The sequence below is a fragment of the Lutjanus erythropterus genome, chromosome 23, assembly GCF_056507025.1.
Source record: "Lutjanus erythropterus isolate fLutEry1 chromosome 23, fLutEry1.hap2, whole genome shotgun sequence".
Classification (NCBI taxonomy): Eukaryota; Metazoa; Chordata; class Actinopteri; order Lutjaniformes; family Lutjanidae; genus Lutjanus; species Lutjanus erythropterus.
Window position 1 is genome coordinate 15,094,485 of NC_139339.1, and position 20,927 is coordinate 15,115,411.

General features: G+C 41.3%; 2 protein-coding genes across 2 annotated transcripts in view; both read right to left on the bottom strand.

The window, feature by feature from the left end:
* The window catches only part of LOC146305814 (protein mono-ADP-ribosyltransferase PARP15-like), a 39,245-nt gene that overhangs the window by 6,135 nt on the left and 12,183 nt on the right, over positions 1–20,927 (bottom strand). The window contains exons 3-4 of the mRNA XM_084713136.1: positions 725–1,603; positions 401–637 (exon numbers count right to left, since the gene is read on the bottom strand). Of these exons, the coding sequence (XP_084569262.1) occupies positions 401–637; positions 725–1,603 (1,116 nt within the window). The remainder of the gene's footprint in view (positions 1–400; positions 638–724; positions 1,604–20,927) is intronic.
* On the bottom strand, positions 8,467–19,484 carry LOC146305815 (protein mono-ADP-ribosyltransferase PARP15-like). The gene is made up of 15 exons (XM_084713034.1): positions 19,400–19,484; positions 19,110–19,180; positions 17,860–18,386; positions 16,118–16,502; positions 15,794–16,030; positions 12,976–13,197; positions 12,808–12,862; positions 12,230–12,376; positions 11,154–11,216; positions 10,890–11,066; positions 10,592–10,783; positions 9,881–10,501; positions 9,431–9,567; positions 8,944–9,124; positions 8,467–8,831 (listed from the first exon to the last, which is right to left on the bottom strand). The coding sequence occupies exons 1-15, from the start codon at positions 19,482–19,484 to the stop codon at positions 8,545–8,547; spliced, it is 3,387 nt and encodes a 1,128-aa protein (XP_084569160.1). The 3' UTR covers positions 8,467–8,544.

A 20,927-nucleotide genomic window follows, 5' to 3' on the forward strand; every position in this document is an offset into this window, starting at 1 on the left:
AAGCACAGCACCTTTGGAGAGAAACTTCAATTGTAGCCATGCAAAAAAGCTGCAGACTTGTATCTTTCAAACTTTCAAACCCAACTTTAAGATCACAAATGTCATGTTTATTCTGTTTTGGTCAACCAACTATATAAATTTGCCAGAATTGGTTGCATTCAAAACCTCAATTGCAATCATCAAGTGTCATCATTTGCAATTAACATTGCATTTTCTGTCTTCATTTACAATTACTGTTGCAGTAATTCCTGGTATTTAGTAAATTTCAATTGTTCTGCTATAAAGCCAAATACATTAGTTTAATGTCAGTAACTGGACTTTGACTTTGAACTCATCCTTTGCCTTCACCCAATGTATTTTCTCTCCAACACTTTTGAATCCACCAGATATTTCACTGTACCGTCACACTCTGCCCTCTGACTCCGTCCCATGGCACACATTCAATGAAGAAGATCTTGGAGCAGCCCAGTGATGGAGGTGCATCAACCTGCAGAACATCACCAGGGACGAGGGTATGATTCACTGCCATCGAGTCAAACTTTGACTTGATTGCATTTCCTGCTTTATTCAACAAACATTTGCCAATTTTTGTTGAAGTTAGCTGCCTGTTGAGCATGGGGACCACCAACACATTCACCTGAGGGAACAATATGAAATATTATAAATGTGAGTATTACATTGCTACTGTGCTATTTTATGTAAAGTAGAACAGAAATAGTCAAACCTGCTCATCCTCCAAACAGCCAAGTTTGATCTCCAGGCTTGTCTTGTTGACCACAGTGCTGGAGCTTTTTACAGTTTGCTGTTCTGTGATAAGAACCTGACAGGAGCTCTCTACGAGCTCCTTGCTCACTTTACCCTCTGCTCTGAAGTACTGCTGAGCCCCAAGTCCATCTAGAACCAAAATGTCTGACATTAGACTGGCTATAGCGGCGTTTAGGTCTGCCTGAACTTTCTTGACCAGACATCGGGGGCCAGACACAAGCACACAAGGACACGGGAAATGCGAGACTTTTAAGGTCAGCTTTGGCTGCTTCATACCAATCATTTTCAAGAGTTGATCAAAACAGTCAACCAGCTCAGGATGTGGTAGGTTCAGCATTTTTTGGGTTTTGACTTGGTTCATCTGGTAGTTGTGGAGAATCTCTTTGAGCTTGCGCAAGTTTTCACTGTAGCCCACCAGTCGGACCTTGATGACTTTGGTTCCACTGGGTACTGGGATGAAGCTGACGTCCACTCTGAGCTCATGACGGTTTGCCTCGTTCTTGGCTTTGATCATGATTTCTTTCACTCTATCCAGTTCTGGAGGTACAGCTGTAGCTCCCTCCAGCTGCACACTGGCCACAGTCAGGTCTCTCTTCAGTGCTGCCTCGGCCTCATCCAGGGCATCAGAGGACAAACTAGACAGAACCAGGTCTGACCCCAACTCGAGGGAAACAGGATTTTTCAGGCTGTGCTGGAAGTGAGTCTGGTACTTGGAGATGGCACCACTGGATCTTATGAAGGTAAGTAAAGCTGTTGGGAGCTTAACTCTCTTTTCCTCCAACTCTGTGATCAGTTTATCAGCCTGTGCAGCTGCTGACTGCACGTCTTTGTCTGGGCCCTTTATGATGGTAGATGATATAACAATATACAAGTTACAAAAGTGATATTATTACAGTTTTAAGTTTTTGTGTTCTCAATGCAATAACTTACAAAACAGATCATGACTCTGCTCAGAAATCCCCCCAAAATGGTTTGGCCAGCTTATTTGGCATTTGATGTTTCAATCATTAAAGTCTCAGCCAAGGTTTCTAAAGGGCAATATTTTCTCACCTTTGATTGACTGGTGGAGGACTGATCAAGGTTCTGTAATGAATTCAGCTGTAGTTCTGAGATTGTTGGAAACTTCCTCTGCATAACCTTTTCCTGGTCTGTAAAAAACAAAACAAAAATATCTTACATTTAAACTCAAACTTCAAAGATTATTCAGCAGAATAATCACTTCATTTTACAGTAAACTATAAGACCTAACAAACTGCACTTAAATTAGACAAAAACTATAAAATAATATGCTCTTTATTAGAAAGTATTACACCCTTTATTAGACTGGGGATAGAGGATAATTGGGGACACAAATGCCTACAGTATCAGTAAATGTACTTTGTTATTGTCCATCACCACTCATGACATATTGTTAGATAACCAATTTGCTGCCTTAATCTCAGGCAAGTCATTCTAAAGTCTTGGAGCCCTGCAAATAAAGACTCTGTCGCCTTTGCATTTGAGTCTGGATCTTGGAACAGCAAGAAGGAAAACACTGGAGGATTGGAAGGAGCATGGGTAAATATTGATTCCAAAGGTTAGAAATATAATTTCAGGCAATGATCCTCAGGGCTTTAAATGTAATCAGAATGGATAAGAATTGATAGCTATAATGTCCCTCTTATCAGGTTCTTTGCACTCCCCTCCCTGCATTTCTCAGAATACATTTGCCAGTTTGTTGTCATAGTAACTTTGATGGCGTTATTTTAGCTATTAATTCATCACCAACTCCTTGCTTTCGTCTTGCATCCCCAGTCCATCTACATAGAACCAAAGTTGCGTTACAGTAAATCTGTTTGAATGTCTTGAACAAACATACACTCTCATGTGCTTCATGCCAATATTTCATTGACAGAGGCAACCAGTTCAGGTTGTGGTAGATATGCTGTAATGTTATGATGCTATAACACGTGCAAAAGTCAACAGTCTATTTATATTTGCAATTAACGTTTATTCAACATAGTCTAAAGATATGTCTTGTTGTCCAGTTTACCTTGGCCTCCCTGGTTCATATTTGAGCTGAGGTGCTTGTAGACATCATGGTAGCACTGTAAATAAAAACACTAGCATTAAACACTTTCTCATCAGTTTATCCTGCATACATAAATCATACAGAATAGTTCAAATGTTGATATTCACCTCCACAGAATCAGGACAGTTTGGTTTAATGATGATGTGGATGGTGGAAAGGAATCGAGAGGATGCAGATAATCCAAACTGGCGAATGGTCTCAGTCAGCACTTGAATGGCTTCTATCAGCGGGTATTTTAAAACAAGTCCAGATCCAATGACTGGAAAGGCCACTGAGCAGAAGCGCTGCTGTATACAGAGGTCCAAACATCTCTTCAGGCCATTGCGAAGGGCCTACAAAGCAAAAGTCAGGTATTTTCTTAATGTTTTCATCAGCTACTCCTGCACTGCACATTTATTTCTCAAATGTGAGAATGGAGGCTAACATTGTACAGAACTTTAAGTAAAACTACTAAACCTACAATTTTTCTGATTAAAGACAGTTTGACTGAAACCTGCTGAAGGAAGCACAAGACCAGTAACTGAAATGTTCATAATACTCACCCATACAGTAACATGTTCAATTAGCTTGTTAGCTTGCCAGTTAGAGACCTCGGTATACTTTCAACAAAGTGCTTTTTGGATCGTTGTTCTGCTATGAAGTCTACGATACTGGTTTTATGTCAGTAAATGAACCTTGAACTCTTTGAACCGATCCTTTGCTCTCACTCAAATATTTCACTGTACCATGACACTCTGCCCTCTGACTCCATCCCATGGTGTGCATTCAATGAAGAAGACCTTGGAGCAGCCCAGTGATGGAGGCGTATCAACCTGCAGAACATCACCAGGGGCGAGGGTACGATTCGCTGCCATCCAGTCAAACTTTGACTTGATTGCATTTCCTGCTTTATTCAATAGACAGTCACCAATTTTTGTTGAAGTAAGCTGCTTGTTGAGCATGGGGACCACCAACACATTCACCTGAGGGAACAGTGTGAAAGAATATCAGTGTATTACATTGCTGCTGTGCTTCTTTATGTAAAGTAGGACAGAAACAGTCAAACCTGCTCATCCTCCAAACTTCCAAGCTTAATCTTCAGGTTCATATTGTTGACCGCAATTTTCCAAGGAGTCTTGCGCTTTCTGATGGCAGGTCTGGGTCGTGCACTGCTGATGGCGGAGTTTTTCACCACTGGAGAGCGCACACCTTGCTGTTCCTTGGAAAAAACCTGACAGGAGGTCTTTACGAGTGCTTCTTCGGTTTTGACTTGGTTCATCTGGTAGTCATGGAGAACCTCTTTGAGCTTGTTCACATTTTCACTGTAGCCCACCAGTCGGACCTTGATGACTTTGGCTCCATTGGGTACTGGGATGAAGCTGACGCCCACTCTGAGCTCATGACGGTTTGCCTCGTCCGAGGTTTTGATCATGATTTCTTTCATTCTGTCCAGTTCTGGAGGTACAGCTGTAGCTCCCTCCAGCTGCACACTGGCCACAGTCAGGTCTCTCTGCAGTGCTGCCTCGGCCTCATCCAGGGCATCAGAGGACAAACTAGACAGAACCAGGTCTGACCCCACCTCGAGGGAAACAGGATTAATGAAGCTCTGCTGGAAGTGAGTCTGGTACTTGGAGATGGCACCACTGGATGTTATGAAGGTCAGTAAAGCTGTTGGGAGCTTAACTCTCTTTTGCTGTACCTTTTTGATCAGTTCATCAGTCTTTGCGGCTCCTGATGGCACCTCGTTGTCTGGGCCCTTTAAAATGATATATGATTTGATAATATATAAGTTATGTATTAAGTTATAAGAATGTGTCATAGCAATTGTCAACTCTTATGTTGATAACAACCAGCACAATAACTTACATTACATTTTGAGATACCACTTTATAGTACAGCCTGTGTTTTAAAATGAAATCTCCTCACGCTACCATGCAACTTATATAAAATACTGAAATTCAGGTATCTTCTACTACTTAAGTAGGTAGGGAATATAGGTTTTATACTCATAAACATAAATATAGATAGCAAAAGTACTCTGAATTAACAGAGTAGTGGTGGTTTGTTTGTTGATAAGTCGATATGCTAAATGTGCATCGCTATGAACTACTGTGCAAGTAACAGTTTGGCTCTCTTGAAGTTCAGCAAACCGAACATAACTTATCACAACAGAACAACTGCTCTACACAAGTGCTGGAATGAAGCACCAAGTTATCTGTCCTCTTGCTGCAGCTGCAGGAGCAGCGGCAAGACAGCAGCATCACCCTTACTGCTCTCCATCAGCATCCAAACATGAAATATCAGGATTATCAACACGTGGTACGTGTTTCTGTTAGTAGATGTCACATAAGATACGGAGAAAGGCGGAAGATTGTAGTGGAAACACTGAGCTGTCAGGTGTGACTGTGTGGCAAATGGTTTATATGGCTCATGGGTCAGTCAGGAGGTTCGGACCGACTCTCCCTTTTTCAACTGAGTTTTGTGGCTATGTAGAGAGCACAGACGGTAGCTTCAGTTCACCGTTGGTAAAGACCATCTAACAACAGTAAAACAAGGCAAATGTTCTATACATAGCATACACTAAAACTTATACAGATTTCAGCCAGATTAAATCATTGTTTGTGTTAAAGGAGTGATGTGATGGCCTCAGCTCGACATTGTTGAGTTGGCTCAGACTCAGAGAGCAGCTACGCAGCGGAGCAGAGACATTTTGTTGCACCCACACAGCAACTGACATGGATACTTTATGAGTACTTTGTGGCATTAATTGTGTAATTTCATAATAAATCTCAAGCAGAGACACACCAAATTCAAATCCAATACAGGAAAGTATACAGAAACTCTGACAACAGTATTTCAAATTTGGATTCAATCTGATTTCTATTACTTCTTATATGCTTACTATTATGTACATAAGACCCTTATTTACATGGTCAGAAGACGATAGTGGATTGAGGATTACAGAGGCTTTAAATATGATTCATAATTAGACCATGTCTCTAAATTCTGTTGATTCCACTGTCAATTCTAAAACCATTAAAGCATGAATCATACTAACAACAGGATGAACCACACCCTCTCACTAAAATAAAACTTTCTGTCTCCTCCTTGCTCAGAGTTGCTCTCTGAGAGTATTCTCAAAATGTTTGTGAATAAGACCACAGTTCCCCACTCTCTCGTTCCTCATTGTCTTGATACCTCTCCTCAGATATCCCTCCAAAATCATCAGTCCAGATCATTTGGCACTTGATGTTTCTGTTTACCACAATCACAAAAGCATCAGCCAAGGTTTCTAAATGTCAGTATTTTCTCACCTGTGATTGGCTGGTGCAGGGCTGGTCAGGGTTCTGTGGTGAATTGGTCCGACTCACGGTGAGACGTATTCCTGCAGAAGGGAGGGAGAGAGTGTGAAACTTCAACTTCAACTTCAAACTGCAAACCCCTTTCCTTGAGTGTGAAAACCACCCAAAAATCTTAGATTCAAATTAAAACGGAAAACTATATTCTGACAATATTTTATTTTGACTCAAAGGGATTCCTTACCTTCTTTTTCCTGGAAACAGATTTTAGAAGTTTTGCCCCCAGTTTTTTTAATCATTCTACAATCACCTCCTCCAGAATCTCCTTGTTCCAGTATGTATCTCCTGATCTTCTCTTTGGCTTCAAAGAATGAGGGATATTGGTATTCATCCATTTCAAAACTAATTCTGAACTTACAGGAAAACTTTCAAAAAGCATGGCACTCCTCAGTAGCCACCCTGCCACTCTGTGGCACCGTGTACTCTGAGGTGCTTTAGTTTCAGTTTCATTTACTGTGAAAACTGTTTCCCCACTTCCTCATTTGGGGTTATAAGTTATTATTTTTTATTTTGCATCATTGGCCACCACCTTCCCAACATCAAGACTGATTTAAACATAAAGAGACTGGACAATAATGGGACACAGAAAAGGTGATTCCATGGTGTATGCATCAGGGCATATCAGATAATAGAGGGAGACTGGACTGTAAAGAAAAGGTGAGGTCTAGTTAGCTTCACACAAAAATGCTAGATATGTCTTTCTCTGTGTATTTTTTTACTTTTACACTTTGAGTAACAGTGTTTTATATGAACATACTAAAAGAAAGATAACGGCCTAACATCTGCATTTTTAAAAAAGTGTGATTGCAGCAGAGACAGAGGGAGTGTGTGAATATGGAAAGTAGTGCCAACATGATCTGAAAACTTTCTTTGAACACAAAGCCTCATGTTTCTCTATAACTGGGTGGTGTAACAGTGAAGTGAGTGAACTACACTAAAGGCTGGAGTCTATTAACAATAAGATCTGCACTGTACACTTATTTCCAAACATCTATATCTGTGGAAGCCCATTTCTGCCAATATGATGGTAAAAATTAAGATCCTGTAAATCATTTCAATGAGAAATTTTGCTAACATAATGTCTTGGAATCTAAAAATAATAATTTAATATTTCAAAATATTGTCTTAATATCTCAAAATATAAGAGTTTTTCTCAAAATGACTTGGAGGAGAAAAATCCTCACCTTTATTCAGCTCAGTCTGTACAATGGTGAAACGGTGTGTGATGGTCATGTTTTTGTATTAAGGAAGCAGGATCATTTACATCAGCAGACAACAAACTGCACACTGACACACCGAGGAGATGAAGAGGAGAGACCTAGTCTGGACTCTTCATCATGACTTACAATAATGCAGCACAGTGACAAACATTTTGTGGAGGAGACCAGCGTCTGTCAGTTTGGTCTTTACAGCAACAGATATTTAATCTTTAGTGTTTAAACCACAGAACTGTACAGTAACATCAGGATTCATCATCAATAAAGTTTTTATATCGGTTGGTACTTTACACACTCGCTCTCCTCTCTGCAGCTCGACTCACCGCAGTTACAGTTGATCAGCATGAATTAATAAAGTATTTAAAAGTACAAAAATCCAGACATAATTAATCGCTGAAGAAATATAATCATTAACTGTCTCAAAAACTAAAAACACTGGGCAATATCTTGTAATCTAAAAAAAACAAAAGTGCAACAGTATCTTTATGCTCTGCAGGTATTCAGGCATTTAGCAGCCTGAAATCTGTTGTGAACCAGTTTTGACTTAAACTGGTAAATAATCCTGAGATAACTATAACTTTAATTAAACTAATACCTGAGAACATCACTATCAAACAATCAAAAACTTATGTTTTATGCTTTACTCTTAAAACCAGGGATGATAATAACAATTTACATTTACTTACTTTCTTGATTATTTTTTAAATCTGTATTTTAAAATCATACAAAAGTATTTTTTATCTCAAGCACTATTAATTTGCTACATTTCAAATCACATTTGTTACAGAGTAAAAACAAACGTCATGTGAAAATACGGTGACCACAGACTGGGAAAGTGAAGTACAGAATTTACTCAAAATGAGCCAAATATTCTATATATTTTAATTCATCTGACATGATGTGTTCATCCACCTCCCCTGTCCTGAATTTCATCCATTCTCATCTGGTCACCTCACATGAAAAAGTCCTGATAAACGTGTTTAAAATGGAACAAAAGAAAGAAGCCAATCAGCAGCTGCAGCTGCAGGAAGGCAGATCTCCAGAGAGATGCACTCATCTTACACTCTGGAAAAGATATACATGTTCTAAAGATAAATGATAAAAGGTAAAAGGATAAAAGGCTGGCAGTGTGTGAACAGTGCAACATTCATAGTCATTTGAAGGTGATAAGGTAGTCTGGGTACGCTTGGTTATCATGGAACACAACAAACATGCTGGGGTTGACTATTTCATCCACCACACTGTCATAGCGGTCGTGGGGCTGCAGGTCACTACGAGGTGGAGGAACCTTCATGCCACTTTGGCCCCGAGTGTAGATGCCAGTCAGGACTCGGGCCACAAACATTAACTGAGTACCATCAGCAGCTGGTCTGGAGTATTTGGGGTGGGCTGAGTAGCTGGCGTTAACAGCAAAGTAGGTTCCATGACCATATGAAGTTGCTGAGAACAAGAGGAAATATGGAATTAACGAAAAAGTTATTTTATCTGATTAAACAGAGAGTTGTGGAGGAAATGGAGGAAGCCACAGTGAACTGGTCCAAAAGATGTTTACCATTCTGTCCAGCAAAGCGCCTGTTGAACCCAGTTTTCATGATGGAGTTGCAGTTGTCCTGGGTCGTCCCGTGGTACAGAAGCTTTTCACCTGCTCCACCCTCCTGTCTGTTCTTATCAGAAATGTGCTTCTTCTGCACTTCATAGGCACGTCGCAGATGAACATTCTGCAAGCGCTCAATCTACCAAGAAAAAAACAAAACAAGATAGTGAGCTGCTCAAATCCTTTTTGACCTATATTTTACTGAAGTACAACAAGATATTTAATGTTCAGATTCAAACACACTACACTACACAAGGCATTCCAACTTTTTAGGAATTAGGGCTGAGATTTAAAATGTTAGGGGTAGCTTGCCATAAAAAAGTTAATTCTTCTAGATTAAAGCTATGAAGCCATCATAGATCTAGACTTTAAGGTGCCAAAATCGAATTTTGAGTACTGCATATCTACAGACAATGAAATGTCTTTGTGACTGAAAGCTGCCCACCTTCATTACAGTTTGGAAGACGGTTAGTTTGAAGGCCTCCTCCACTGTCCTGTACTCTGCAGAGGAAGGCTGCAGAACAACCACTTTCAAATCTTCACCATCAGCCATGTTGTCCCAGTACAGAGGGAGATAGTAGTCTGAAAAAAGTTGTATGACACAATTAAAAGGAAATATCAGACATTCAGAGCAAATGTGTTTTATTTCCAAAACACTACAAAATGCTGTTATGGACAATTACTTTTCCTTTGTTGTAGGCAAAGATGGAGAGTTTTATTTGGTTGTTTGGGTTATGATTAAATAATCAAAATCAGCATTACAACATTTGAGTGATTTAGATTTTTGTTATTCACAAAATATCAGTGTGTCTGTTAGACACACTGATATTTTTGACCAGACTGTCAGTCTGGCTCTTTTTGTAACATCAATGTTCATCTAGAACCACCTTCTCACCTGGTAGATTCACAAGTCGTTTCAGCTTTGCTGTCTCTCTAGTCCAGTGATTTCGCCTTGTGGCCTCCAATCTCTGTAGATCCACACTCCACGAGATGCCCTGTGCGTCCACTATCCCTCCAGATATATCTTTATTTTCCAGGCTGTGATTGGCTGTTTTGGGAAGTCTCTCCCAGTTGTTGTTATGTCCCAGGATGCACCAAGCCACACGAGTGTACAAATCCTCCTCCTCCCTGGTTCTCATCTGTCTCTTGAGGGAGCCTTGCAGAGAGGCATTAATGAGGTGTATCATCTGGTGGACTCCATCTTTTAACCCACTCACTGTTATGTCGCCCTGGCCAGACTGGTCCATCTGCATGTTCAGACCCTGGGTCTCCGCCAGCTGGTTCAAATCCTTTATGTCATCTGGAGTGAGGCCTGCCAGCTCCTCCTTTTTGAAGAATTGAGTGGAGCACTGAGCTTGATACAGATCCTTCAGCTTTGTCATGGCTTTGTCAATATTCTTCCTGGAGAGACCCAGGAAGAGGAAGACAGACTGCTGACTTGTGGAGGTGGTACAGGGGATGTTTAGGTGTGGTGCAGGCACTGAAAAAAGGAGTTGTGCATGAAGCAACTGAGGCACTGCAAGGCAGGTCAGATAACAATCAGTGAAAATTATATGAGAGAATTCAGTAAGAAAAGAGACGTCTGACAAAGAGATGTTTCTGTCACCTCTGTTGATCACAGCAGTGGAAAACATTTGCATTGCTTCCTCTTTAAATGCCAAGAAGACGTTGATCTTAATCAGGACGAGACGGATGTTGATGAGACAGTTAAGACAGTTAAGAGAAGTGGATGACGTAGCAGCCTTGATCCCTCGGAAGATGGCGCCTGCCACGACACCAGGGTCCAACCCACCAGCTCCTGCACAAACAGTGTGAATTTTTACTAGCAGAATTAAAACTGACACTGATTTGACATACAAAATCGAAAAATTAGATGTCTGTGTGTGTGTGTACAAAATACTTACCTGCACAGATGGCTGGAATAGCCACAGACTTGAATCCAGATGTCTCACAAAGTTCAATGATACGAATCACCAGTTGTTCAATGATACCTGTATCCTTTTTTCCAGACACATGTAAAAGTGCTTTGCAGGGAAACAGTCCAGGCTGGGACACAAAAACGTCTCCTCGCTTCACTTTTGCTACGCACCAGACAACAAAGACAACCTAAGTAAGAACCTGTTTAACCTGTGTTGCTTGAAAATGTGTAGAGTGTCCTCTCAGCACACCTGCTTTAAGTTCAGCCTCCACCTCTGGTCCAGCTACAGTTAAGATGTCTTTGCACACACCAGCTGTAGAATAAAGATTATAGTCACAAAAGAACAAGACTACAAGAGTTTACAGCATTGCTAGCATCTCTGTAACGCTGTAATTAACAGGCTTACAAACCTTTCTGCAAAATTCTGTTTTGAATACAATCGACTACAGTGGCAGTAATCTGGATGTAAAATAACATTACACCTCCACAACAAACACCAAGGACCTGATTTACTCAAATAAAGCTAAATGCTAAATTGCATGTGTATTCTAACACTGCACATTTGGTTGGTGTGTGTGTGTGTTGCATGTGGTCAACTAAGAATTAGTGGAAGAGGCAAACAAACATATTGTTAAGCTACAGGGAAAAAAAAGTCAAGAACAACAGATGAAATTAAGAAAAGATGGCAAGATATAAAGCGAGATATAAGGAAAGGAATGAAAGAAAAATTGATGCAATCTTAAAAAAAAAAATCCACAGGAGGTGCATGTTCTGTGGCACGAGGACATCACTGTGTCCACCAGGCAGCTGATCAGCACTGTATCTGATCTGATAATGGCCATAAATGCCCTGCAAGAAGAATTTAAGATGTTTGCACAGACAGTGGTGAGGTCTTTCATTCCAAGCCTCCCACAGTGGAACAGCCTGGGACTGGAGAGGGAGGAGAGATATCTGTGCATCTCTGATCAGGATTTTTGGGCAGACCTGAAACATGGCTCAGTGAAGTGCTGGAGTCATGGTCCCCCAACACTACATAAGCCCCCACGAATCAACATATGAATGACACCGCCTCTCCATCCACTCATCCTACCTAATGGGCAGTTACAAACGCGGGTAACGGGTCGGTTATGGTGCTCAGCTGTGCAGGTGCGGGTTTGGAAAATTAAAAAAAAAAAAAAAAATCTTGATTCATATCCAATGACAAGTGTATGTAATGTAATGTGTTGAGTGAAAAATATGTTTGTGTTGAGTGTTTATATAAATTATGAAATACATTTGTGAATCTTTGTGAATTACACGACCCAACTGATTTCCGTGCTCACCCACCACTCTGAAAATTTCTGAAGTTAGTCGTGTTCACCACAGCATCTGTAGTCTCATTAGTGATGTCACCAAACACCAGCTGTAGTTTAACCCCACCTCCCACCATCATTGTGATGTCATCGAGGTCACTGGTGAGGGATCTGAAGATCGCTAAGAGGAACAACACAACATGTTTCATATTTGTCTGATATTGTACATTTACAAGTCTAATAGTGGGGTGAAGCAGCCAGTTAATTCAAGCTGCACTGCTATGTCCACATGACACGCCTCTTTCTCTAAAATCATCTACCAGACTGTGGGGTTTAATATATTTACTCATCACTCCCCAATATCTCTATGTAAACATATCTGTTTCAGTACATAATTTTATTCTGTACACCACTGTTGCATATACACATACATAAACCTAGGCAGTAGTCATGTGCAGTTCAGGGTATTTTATGACTTGCACCCACCAACACCATCCAGCCTGCAAAAATGTGCCTTAATCAATGATACAAACTCAATCCAAACTGTAAATCAACAACTTAATGCATTATAGCAGCATTAGTGTAAGGATTGCACCACCACAGCACTCTTACCTTGGTCTCCCTGGTACATAATTGAGCTGAGGTATGTGTGGACATCATGGTAGCACTGTAAATAAAAATACTAGCATTAACCACTTTATGATCAATTCATCAATATACCCTGCATGAATATATCATACAGACCAGTTACAACATTTTGTTCAAGTGTTACTTTGTCACCTCAGAATCAGGATAGTCTGGTTTAATGACGATGTGGATGGTGGAGAGAGAGCCAGAGGATGCAGACAATCCAAACTGGTGAAAGGTCTCAGTCATCAATTGAATGGCTTCTATCAGCGGGTATTTTAAAACAATTCCAGGGCCGATGACTGGAAAGGCCACTGAGCAGAAGCGCTGCTGTATACAGAGGTCCAAACATCTCTTCAGCCCATTGCCAAGGGCCTACAAAGCAAAAATCAGGCAGTTCTTTAATGTTTACATCAGCTACTCCTGCATTGAACATGCTAGCACTGAACAGAGCTTTAAGAAAACAACTGCAATATTTCTGATTAAAACCATTTTGACTGGAAAATGCACAAGGCTGATATTTTGGGCCCTGTCTTATACCCAGCGCAAAGCAGATGTGCCAGTGGCACAGGTGGCTTTGCTCTCTTACACTGGCGCAGTTGCCATTTTTGGCACATCTGCAAGAAGGCAAATCAACTTTCACCTGATCCGTGCAGCCATGGCTGGAAGGTCTAAACATGAAGGCAAAATAAAGGAATGGCCTGGTGCTTTTGTTGTCTTGTGCTTGGTGCACTGGAGTAAAAACCACTTGTGCCTTAGGCCAGCTAAACTCTGGTTGAAGCACAAAGCCTGTGGCAATCCATCTGTCTACACAAGATAGCACTCGGTGCATTTGGCCGAAGCACACACACACATCTCCACAATCACAAACACCTTCATATATATTAAGTCTCCCCACACAGGAGTGTGCATTAGTAAAATATCCTTTGAACATATTTTCTACCTGCAAAAAAGTATAAATATTGAAGCGTGTGTGTGTGTCTCGCCCTTGGCTGAGGTGTACATACACATCTCCACAATCACAAAACACCTTTCATTTATGGTAAACAGTATGAGTGTCTCTAAAATTATCCTCACTAATAAGGAATAAGTAATTTTTATTCTGATTATAAAGCCTAATAACTCTCAATAGACCTGTAAAAAGCATACAGGACGGGATCACAGCTGATAGATCATCTTTAACAGATCAATCCCCACGACAGCTGGTGCAGCTGTAGTGTTTGTGTCTGTGTGTTTATTGGGATGCAGAAAAACAAGAATTAAACAATTATGATCTAAAACATACAAAATGAAAAAGATATTATATCTGACCACGAGACTGTCCCGACCTGGTGAGAAAAAGGCATGTGTGCTTCTGTCACAGCTGGTTGGATAGACCCTGATGCTGGTTGATATACCCGCTGAATAACCCATACATAATTTTGCACACAGGTTATCAAACTTCATGAACACTTTCTGAGTCTTTTTCCTCCACCCACAGTAGTGTTAGCAGGACAGAAGAGCAGGGATGGTAGGAAGAGATGAGGATGAGGAGAATGGGGAGAATGAGATGAAGAATGGGGACCACAAAGCTGCACCTTAATCAGGTGAAGCAGCTTCAACCGCCCTGACATGAGACTGGTTCAACTGACACCATCCCTCTCCCCAACTTCTCCAATTTCCTGCCCTGAAGAAGGAACCCACTGGCTCCTTCTTCAGGAGCTTCAGTCAGCAGAGCTGAATAAGAATGATTCACGCTTAAGCGTAAAACTTAAAAAATTACTTATCTGCATGACATTTACGATTCATGTATTATTTTTTGCTGGCATTGATGTAAAATAATCTATGTACATATCAAAGTTGCTTGGGAGATGAACTGTCATCTCCTTATATTGTGTGCTCTCATGCTTTCACTTCTTGAATAAGGAGATTTGTCTCCTCACTTAAAAAGCCTTTGTCTTTGTTTCCTGCCGGTAAATCTGCCATCATGCTGCTACTGCTTGCACTCCTGGCACACCTGCTTGTTCAAAGTGGCAAAAGTTGACTTTCTGATTATTGCATGTTTGGCCTACACTCACCCTTGAATTAATCAAGGCACATAAGCACAGCTGATAGGTGTACCTCACTGTACACTGCTGGCACAAGGCCAGGATACCCCTGCACCCCTGGCACAAGACAGCAAAGGTGGATTTGGACACACTTTGAATAAATAATAAATCCACTGTGCCTTGTGCTTTCAATTTGTACTTTAGATGAGCGTAAGATACAGGTTTATATGCTCAAAATACTGGCCCATACAGTAACATGTTCAATTAACTTGAACTGGCTGGCCAGTTAGAGGCCTCAGTATGCTTTACACAAATTGCTTGTTGGATCACTGAGCAATATCTGAAACTGGGGGAGCAGCACCCAACAACTTCTGTTAACAGCAAACTGTTAAGTAAAAACTCTTTTATAGAATTTGGCCAGGTGTGTGGAGGTAAAAACAGTAGATTTACACTTCTCTCTTAAGTTTATTTGTCATTCTTCTCACAACGACTTCAGTTTGCAGTAACAGAAATGCCTTTGGAGAGAAACTTCAAATGTAGCCATGCAAACCTACAGATTTGTATCTTTCAAACTTTTAAACCCAACTTTAAGATTACAAATGTTATGTTCATTCTGTTTGGTTCCAACCACTGACAGTTTTGGTCAACCAGTAACATTTTGTGAAGAAAGCTGCCAGAAATGGTTGCATTCAAAACCTCAATTGCAATCATCAAGCATCATTATTTGCTATTAATATTGCATTTTCTGTCTTTATGTACAATTACTGTTGCAGTAATTCCTGGTATTTAGTAAATGTTAAAACAATATTTCAATTGTTCTGCTATAAAGCCCACTACATTAGTTTAATGTCAGTAACTGGACTTTGACTTTGAACTCATCCTTTGCCTTCACCCAAAGTATTTTCTCTCCAACACTTTTGAATCCACCAGATATTTCACTGTACCGTGACACTCTGCCCTCTGACTCCATCCCATGGCACACATTCAATGAAGAAGATCTTGGAGCAGCCCAGTGATGGAGGTGCATCAACCTGCAGAACATCACCAGGGACGAGGGTACGATTCACTGCCATCGAGTCAAACTTTGACTTGATTGCATTTCCTGCTTTATTCAACAAACATTTGCCAATTTTTGTTGAAGTTAGCTGCCTGTTGAGCATGGGGACCACCAACACATTCACCTGAGGGAACAATATGAAATATTATAAATGTGAGTATTACATTGCTACTGTGCTATTTTATGTAAAGTAGAACAGAATTAGTCAAACCTGCTCATCCTCCAAACAGCCAAGTTTGATCTCCAGGCTCGTCTTGTTGACCACAGTGCTGGAACTTTTTACAGTTTGCTGTTCTGTGATAAGAACCTGACAGAAGCTCTCTACCAGCTCCTTGCCCACTTTACCCTCTGCTCTGAAGTACTGCTGAGCCCCAAGTCCATCTAGAACCAAAATGTCTGACATTAGACTGGCTATAGCTGCGTTTAGGTCTGCCTGAACCTCCTTGACCAGACAGCGGGGGCCAGACACAAGCACACAAGGACACGGGAAATGCGAGACTTTTAAGGTCAGCTTTGGCTGCTTCATACCAATCATTTTCAAGAATTGATCAAAACAGTCAACCAGCTCAGGATGTGGTAGGTTCAGCATTTTTTGGGTTTCTGCTTGGTTCATCTGGTAGTCATGGAGAATCTCTTTGAGCTTGTTCACGTTTTCACTGTAGCCCATTAGTCGTACTTTGATGACTTTGGTTCCACTGGGTACCGGGATGAAGCTGACATCCACTCTGAGCTCATGACGGTTTGCCTCGTTCTTGGCTTTGATCATGATTTCTTTCACTCTATCCAGTTCTGGAGGTACAGCTGTAGCTCCCTCCAGCTGCACACTGGCCACAGTCAGGTCTCTCTTCAGTGCTGCCTCAGCCTCATCCAGGGCATCAGAGGACAAACTAGACAGAACCAGGTCTGACCCAAAAACAGCAGTGGAGTGAAAAGTACAATATTTGTCTTTGACATGAAGTGGAGTGAAAGTCATAAGTTTCCAAAAAAAAAAAAACAAATACTCAAGTAAAATACAGATGCTCAAAAAATTTACTTAAGTACAGTACTCAAGTACATGTACTTTGTTACTGTCCATCACCACTCATGACATATTGTTAGATAAAGAATTTGCTGCCTTAATCTCAGGCAAGTCATTCTAAAGTCTTGGAGCCCTGCAAATAAAGACTCTGTCACCTTTGCATTTGAGTCTGGATCTTGGAACAGCAAGAAGGAAAACATTGGAGGATTGGAAGGAGCATGGGTAAATATTGATTCCAAAGGTTAGAAATATAATTTCAGGCAATGATCCTCAGGGCTTTAAATGTAATCAGAATGGATCAGAATTAATAGCTATAACATCCTCTTATCAGGTCAAAGTTTCATTGCACTCCCTTCCGTGCATTTCTCAGAATACATTTACCAGTTTGTTGTCATAGTAACTTTAATGGTGTTATTTTTGCTATTCCTTGATAGTATTTTTTCACCAACTCCTTGCTTTCTTCTTGCATTCCCAGTCCATCTACATAGAACCAAAGTTGCGTTACAGTAAATCTGTTTGAATGTCTTGAACAAACATACACTCTCATGTGCTTCATGCCAAGATTTCATTGACAGAGGCAACCAGTTCAGGTTGTGGTAGATATGCTGTAATGTTATGATGTTATAACACGTGCAATAGTCAATAGTCTATTTATATTTGCAATTAACGTTTATTCAACATAGTCTAAGGATACGTCTTGTTGTCCAGTTTACCTTGGCCTCCCTGGTTCATATTTGAGCTGAGGTGCTTGTAGACATCATGGTAGCACTGTAAATAAAAACACTAGCATTAAACACTTTCTCAACAGTTTATCCTGCATACAGAAATCATACAGAATAGTTACAACAGATGTTCAAATGTTGATATTCACCTCCACAGAATCAGGACAGTTTGGTTTAATGATGAAGTTGAAGGTGGAAAGGAATGTAGAGGATGTTTTGACTTGGTTCATCTGGTAGTCATGGAGAATCTCTTTGAGCTTGTTCACATTTTCACTGTAGCCCACCAGTCGTACTTTGATGACTTTGGTTCCGCTGGGTACCGGGATGAAGCTGACGTCCACTCTGAGCTCACGATGGTTTGCCTCGTTCTTGGCTTTGGTCATGATTTCTTTCACTCTATCCAGTTCTGGAGGTACAGCTGTAGCTCCATGCAGCTTTACATTGGCCACAGTCAGGTCTCTCTTCAGTGCTGCCTCGGCCTCATCCAGAGCATCAGAAGACAAACTAGACAGAACCAGGTCTGACCCCACCTCTAGGTAAACAGGATTACTGAGGCTCTGCCGGAAGTGGGTCTGGTACTTAGAGATGGCACAGCTGGATGTTATGAAGGTAAATAAAGCTGTTGGGAGCTTAACTCTCCTAACTCTCTCTTGCGCTACATTTTTGATCAGTTCATCAAGCTTTGTGGCTCCTGATGGCAGCACAGATGGTGGTTTCAGTTCGTTGTAGGTAAAGGCCATCTAACAACAGAGTTAAACAAGGCAAATGTTCTATACATAGCATACACTTAAACTGATACCTATTTCAGCCAGATTAAATCATTGTTTGTGTTAAAGGAGTGATGTGATGGCCTCAGCTCGACATTGTTGAGTTGGCTCAGACTCAGAGAGCAGCTACGCAGCGGAGCAGAGACATTTTGTTGCACCTACACAGTAACTGATATGGATACTTTATGAGTACTTTGTGGCATTAATTGTGTAATTTCATAATAAATCTCAAGCACAGACACACCAAATTCAAATCCAATACAGGAAAGTATACAGAAACTCTGACAACAGTATTTCAATTTGGATTCAATCTGATTTCTATTACTTCTTATATGCTTACTATTATTTACATAAGACCTTAATTTACATGGTGAGAAGACGATAGTGGATTGAGGATTACAGAGGCTTTAAATATGATTCATAATTAGATCATGTCTCTAAATTCTGTTGATTCCACTGTCCATTCTAAAACCATTAAAGCATGAATCATACTAACAACAGGATGAACCACACCCTCTCATTAAAATAAAACTTTCTGTCTCCTCCTTGCTCAGAGTTGCTCTCTGAGAGTATTCTCAAAATGTTTGTGAATAAGACCGCAGTTCCCCACTCCCTCATTCCTTATCGTCATGATACCTCTTGATACACAATCATGAAAACATCAGCCAAGGTTTCTAAATGTCAGTATTTTCTCACCTGTGATTGGCTGGTGGAGGGCTGATCAGGGTTCTGTGGTGAATTGGTCCGACTCACGGTGAGACGTATTCCTACAGAAGGGAGGGAGAGGGTGTGAAACTTCAAACTTCAAACTGCAAACCCCTTTCCTTGTGTGTGAAAACCACCCAAAGTTCTTAGATTTAAATTAAAACGGAAAACTATATTCTGACAATATTTTATTTTGACTCAAAGGGATTCCTTACCTTCTTTTTCCTGGAAACAGATTTTATTAGTTTTGCCCCCAGTTTTTTAAATCATTCTACAATCACTTCCTCCAGAATCTCCTTGTTCCAGTAAGTATCCCATGATCCTCTCTTTGTCCTCAAAGAGTGACGGATATTGGTATTCATCCATTTCAAAACTAATTCTGAACTTACGGGAAAACTTTAAAAAAGCATGGCACTCCTCAGTATGCCACCCTGCCACTCTGTGGCACCGTGTACTCTGAGGTGCTTTAGTTTCTGTTTCTGTCATGGACTCTGCTGGAGCTTCTTAGCCCCACCCTCCTGCTGATCCTCCTGCTCACACCCCTCTGCTCATCCTCCAGTCAGCCCCTGCCAGCTTTTCCCGACAGTACTCTGTCCACACCCAATTGCACTCCCCCTGCATTGACTGTCAGCCAATCTGATTGTGCTATTGAGCTGCTGCCTGGAACATCACCGTCTAAGGGTAGGCTCTACTCACTGACAGCACCTGAAATGGAGGCCATGAACAAGTACATTAACGAGGCTCTCTCTACAGGCATTATTCGGCCATCTTCTTCTCCAGCAGGTGCAGGGTTCTTCTTTGTGGAGAAGAAGGACAGGTCTCTTCAGCCTTGCATTGACTACCGGGGACTAAACAACATTAATGTTAAGAATCATTACCCATTGTCACTAATCACTTCAGCTTTTGAAAACTTGCAGGGAGCCACCATCTTCTCCAAACTGGACCTTCGCAATGCTTATCACCTGGTGTGCATACGTGAGGGACACGAATGGAAGATGGCTTTTAATACACCCAGTGGGCACTACAAATACCTGGTAATGCCGTTTGGCTTGACTGACGCCCCTGCTGTCTTTCAGGCCCTGGTGAATGATGTGCTGCGGGACATGGTTAATAACTTTGTCTATGTGTACCTGGATGATATTTTGATATTCTCCAAGTCCCCCCAGGAGCATGTGCAGCATGTGAGGCAGGTCCTGCAGCATCTTTTGGAGAATCAGCTATATGTCAAAGCTGAGAAGTGTGAGTTTCACCGGGATACAGTGTCTTTCTTGGGGTTTGTATTGTCTGCTGGAAAGTTGGAGATGGACTCTGCCAAGGTCAAGGCTGTGCTGGAGTGGCCCCAGCCCACAACCCGGAAGGAGCTTCAAAGATTCCTGGGGTTTGCTAACTTTTATAGGAGGTTCATACGCAGTTATAGTTTTGTTGCTGCCCCACTAACTGCTCTTACCTCTCCCACGGTTCCCTTTTCCTGGTCAGCTGCTGTGGAGGAGGCCTTTTGCAAACTTAAGAAGGCCTTCACCTCTGCTCCCATCCTAGTCACGCCTGATCCTCAGCTCCAGTTTGTGGTTGAGGTTGATGCCTCAGACATGGGAGTGGTTGCAGTCCTATCTCAGCGTTCTCCCAGTGATGATAAGCTACACCCCTGTGCTTTCTTTTCTCACCGTCTGTCTACCACAGAAAGAAATTATGATGTCGGCAATCGGGAGCTGTTGGCTGTCAAGATGGCAGTGGAAGAGTGGAGACCAGTGCACCTTGCCTAATCTTCGACAGAGGTTTTGGTGGCCCCAAATGCAGAGGGACGTGTTGGAG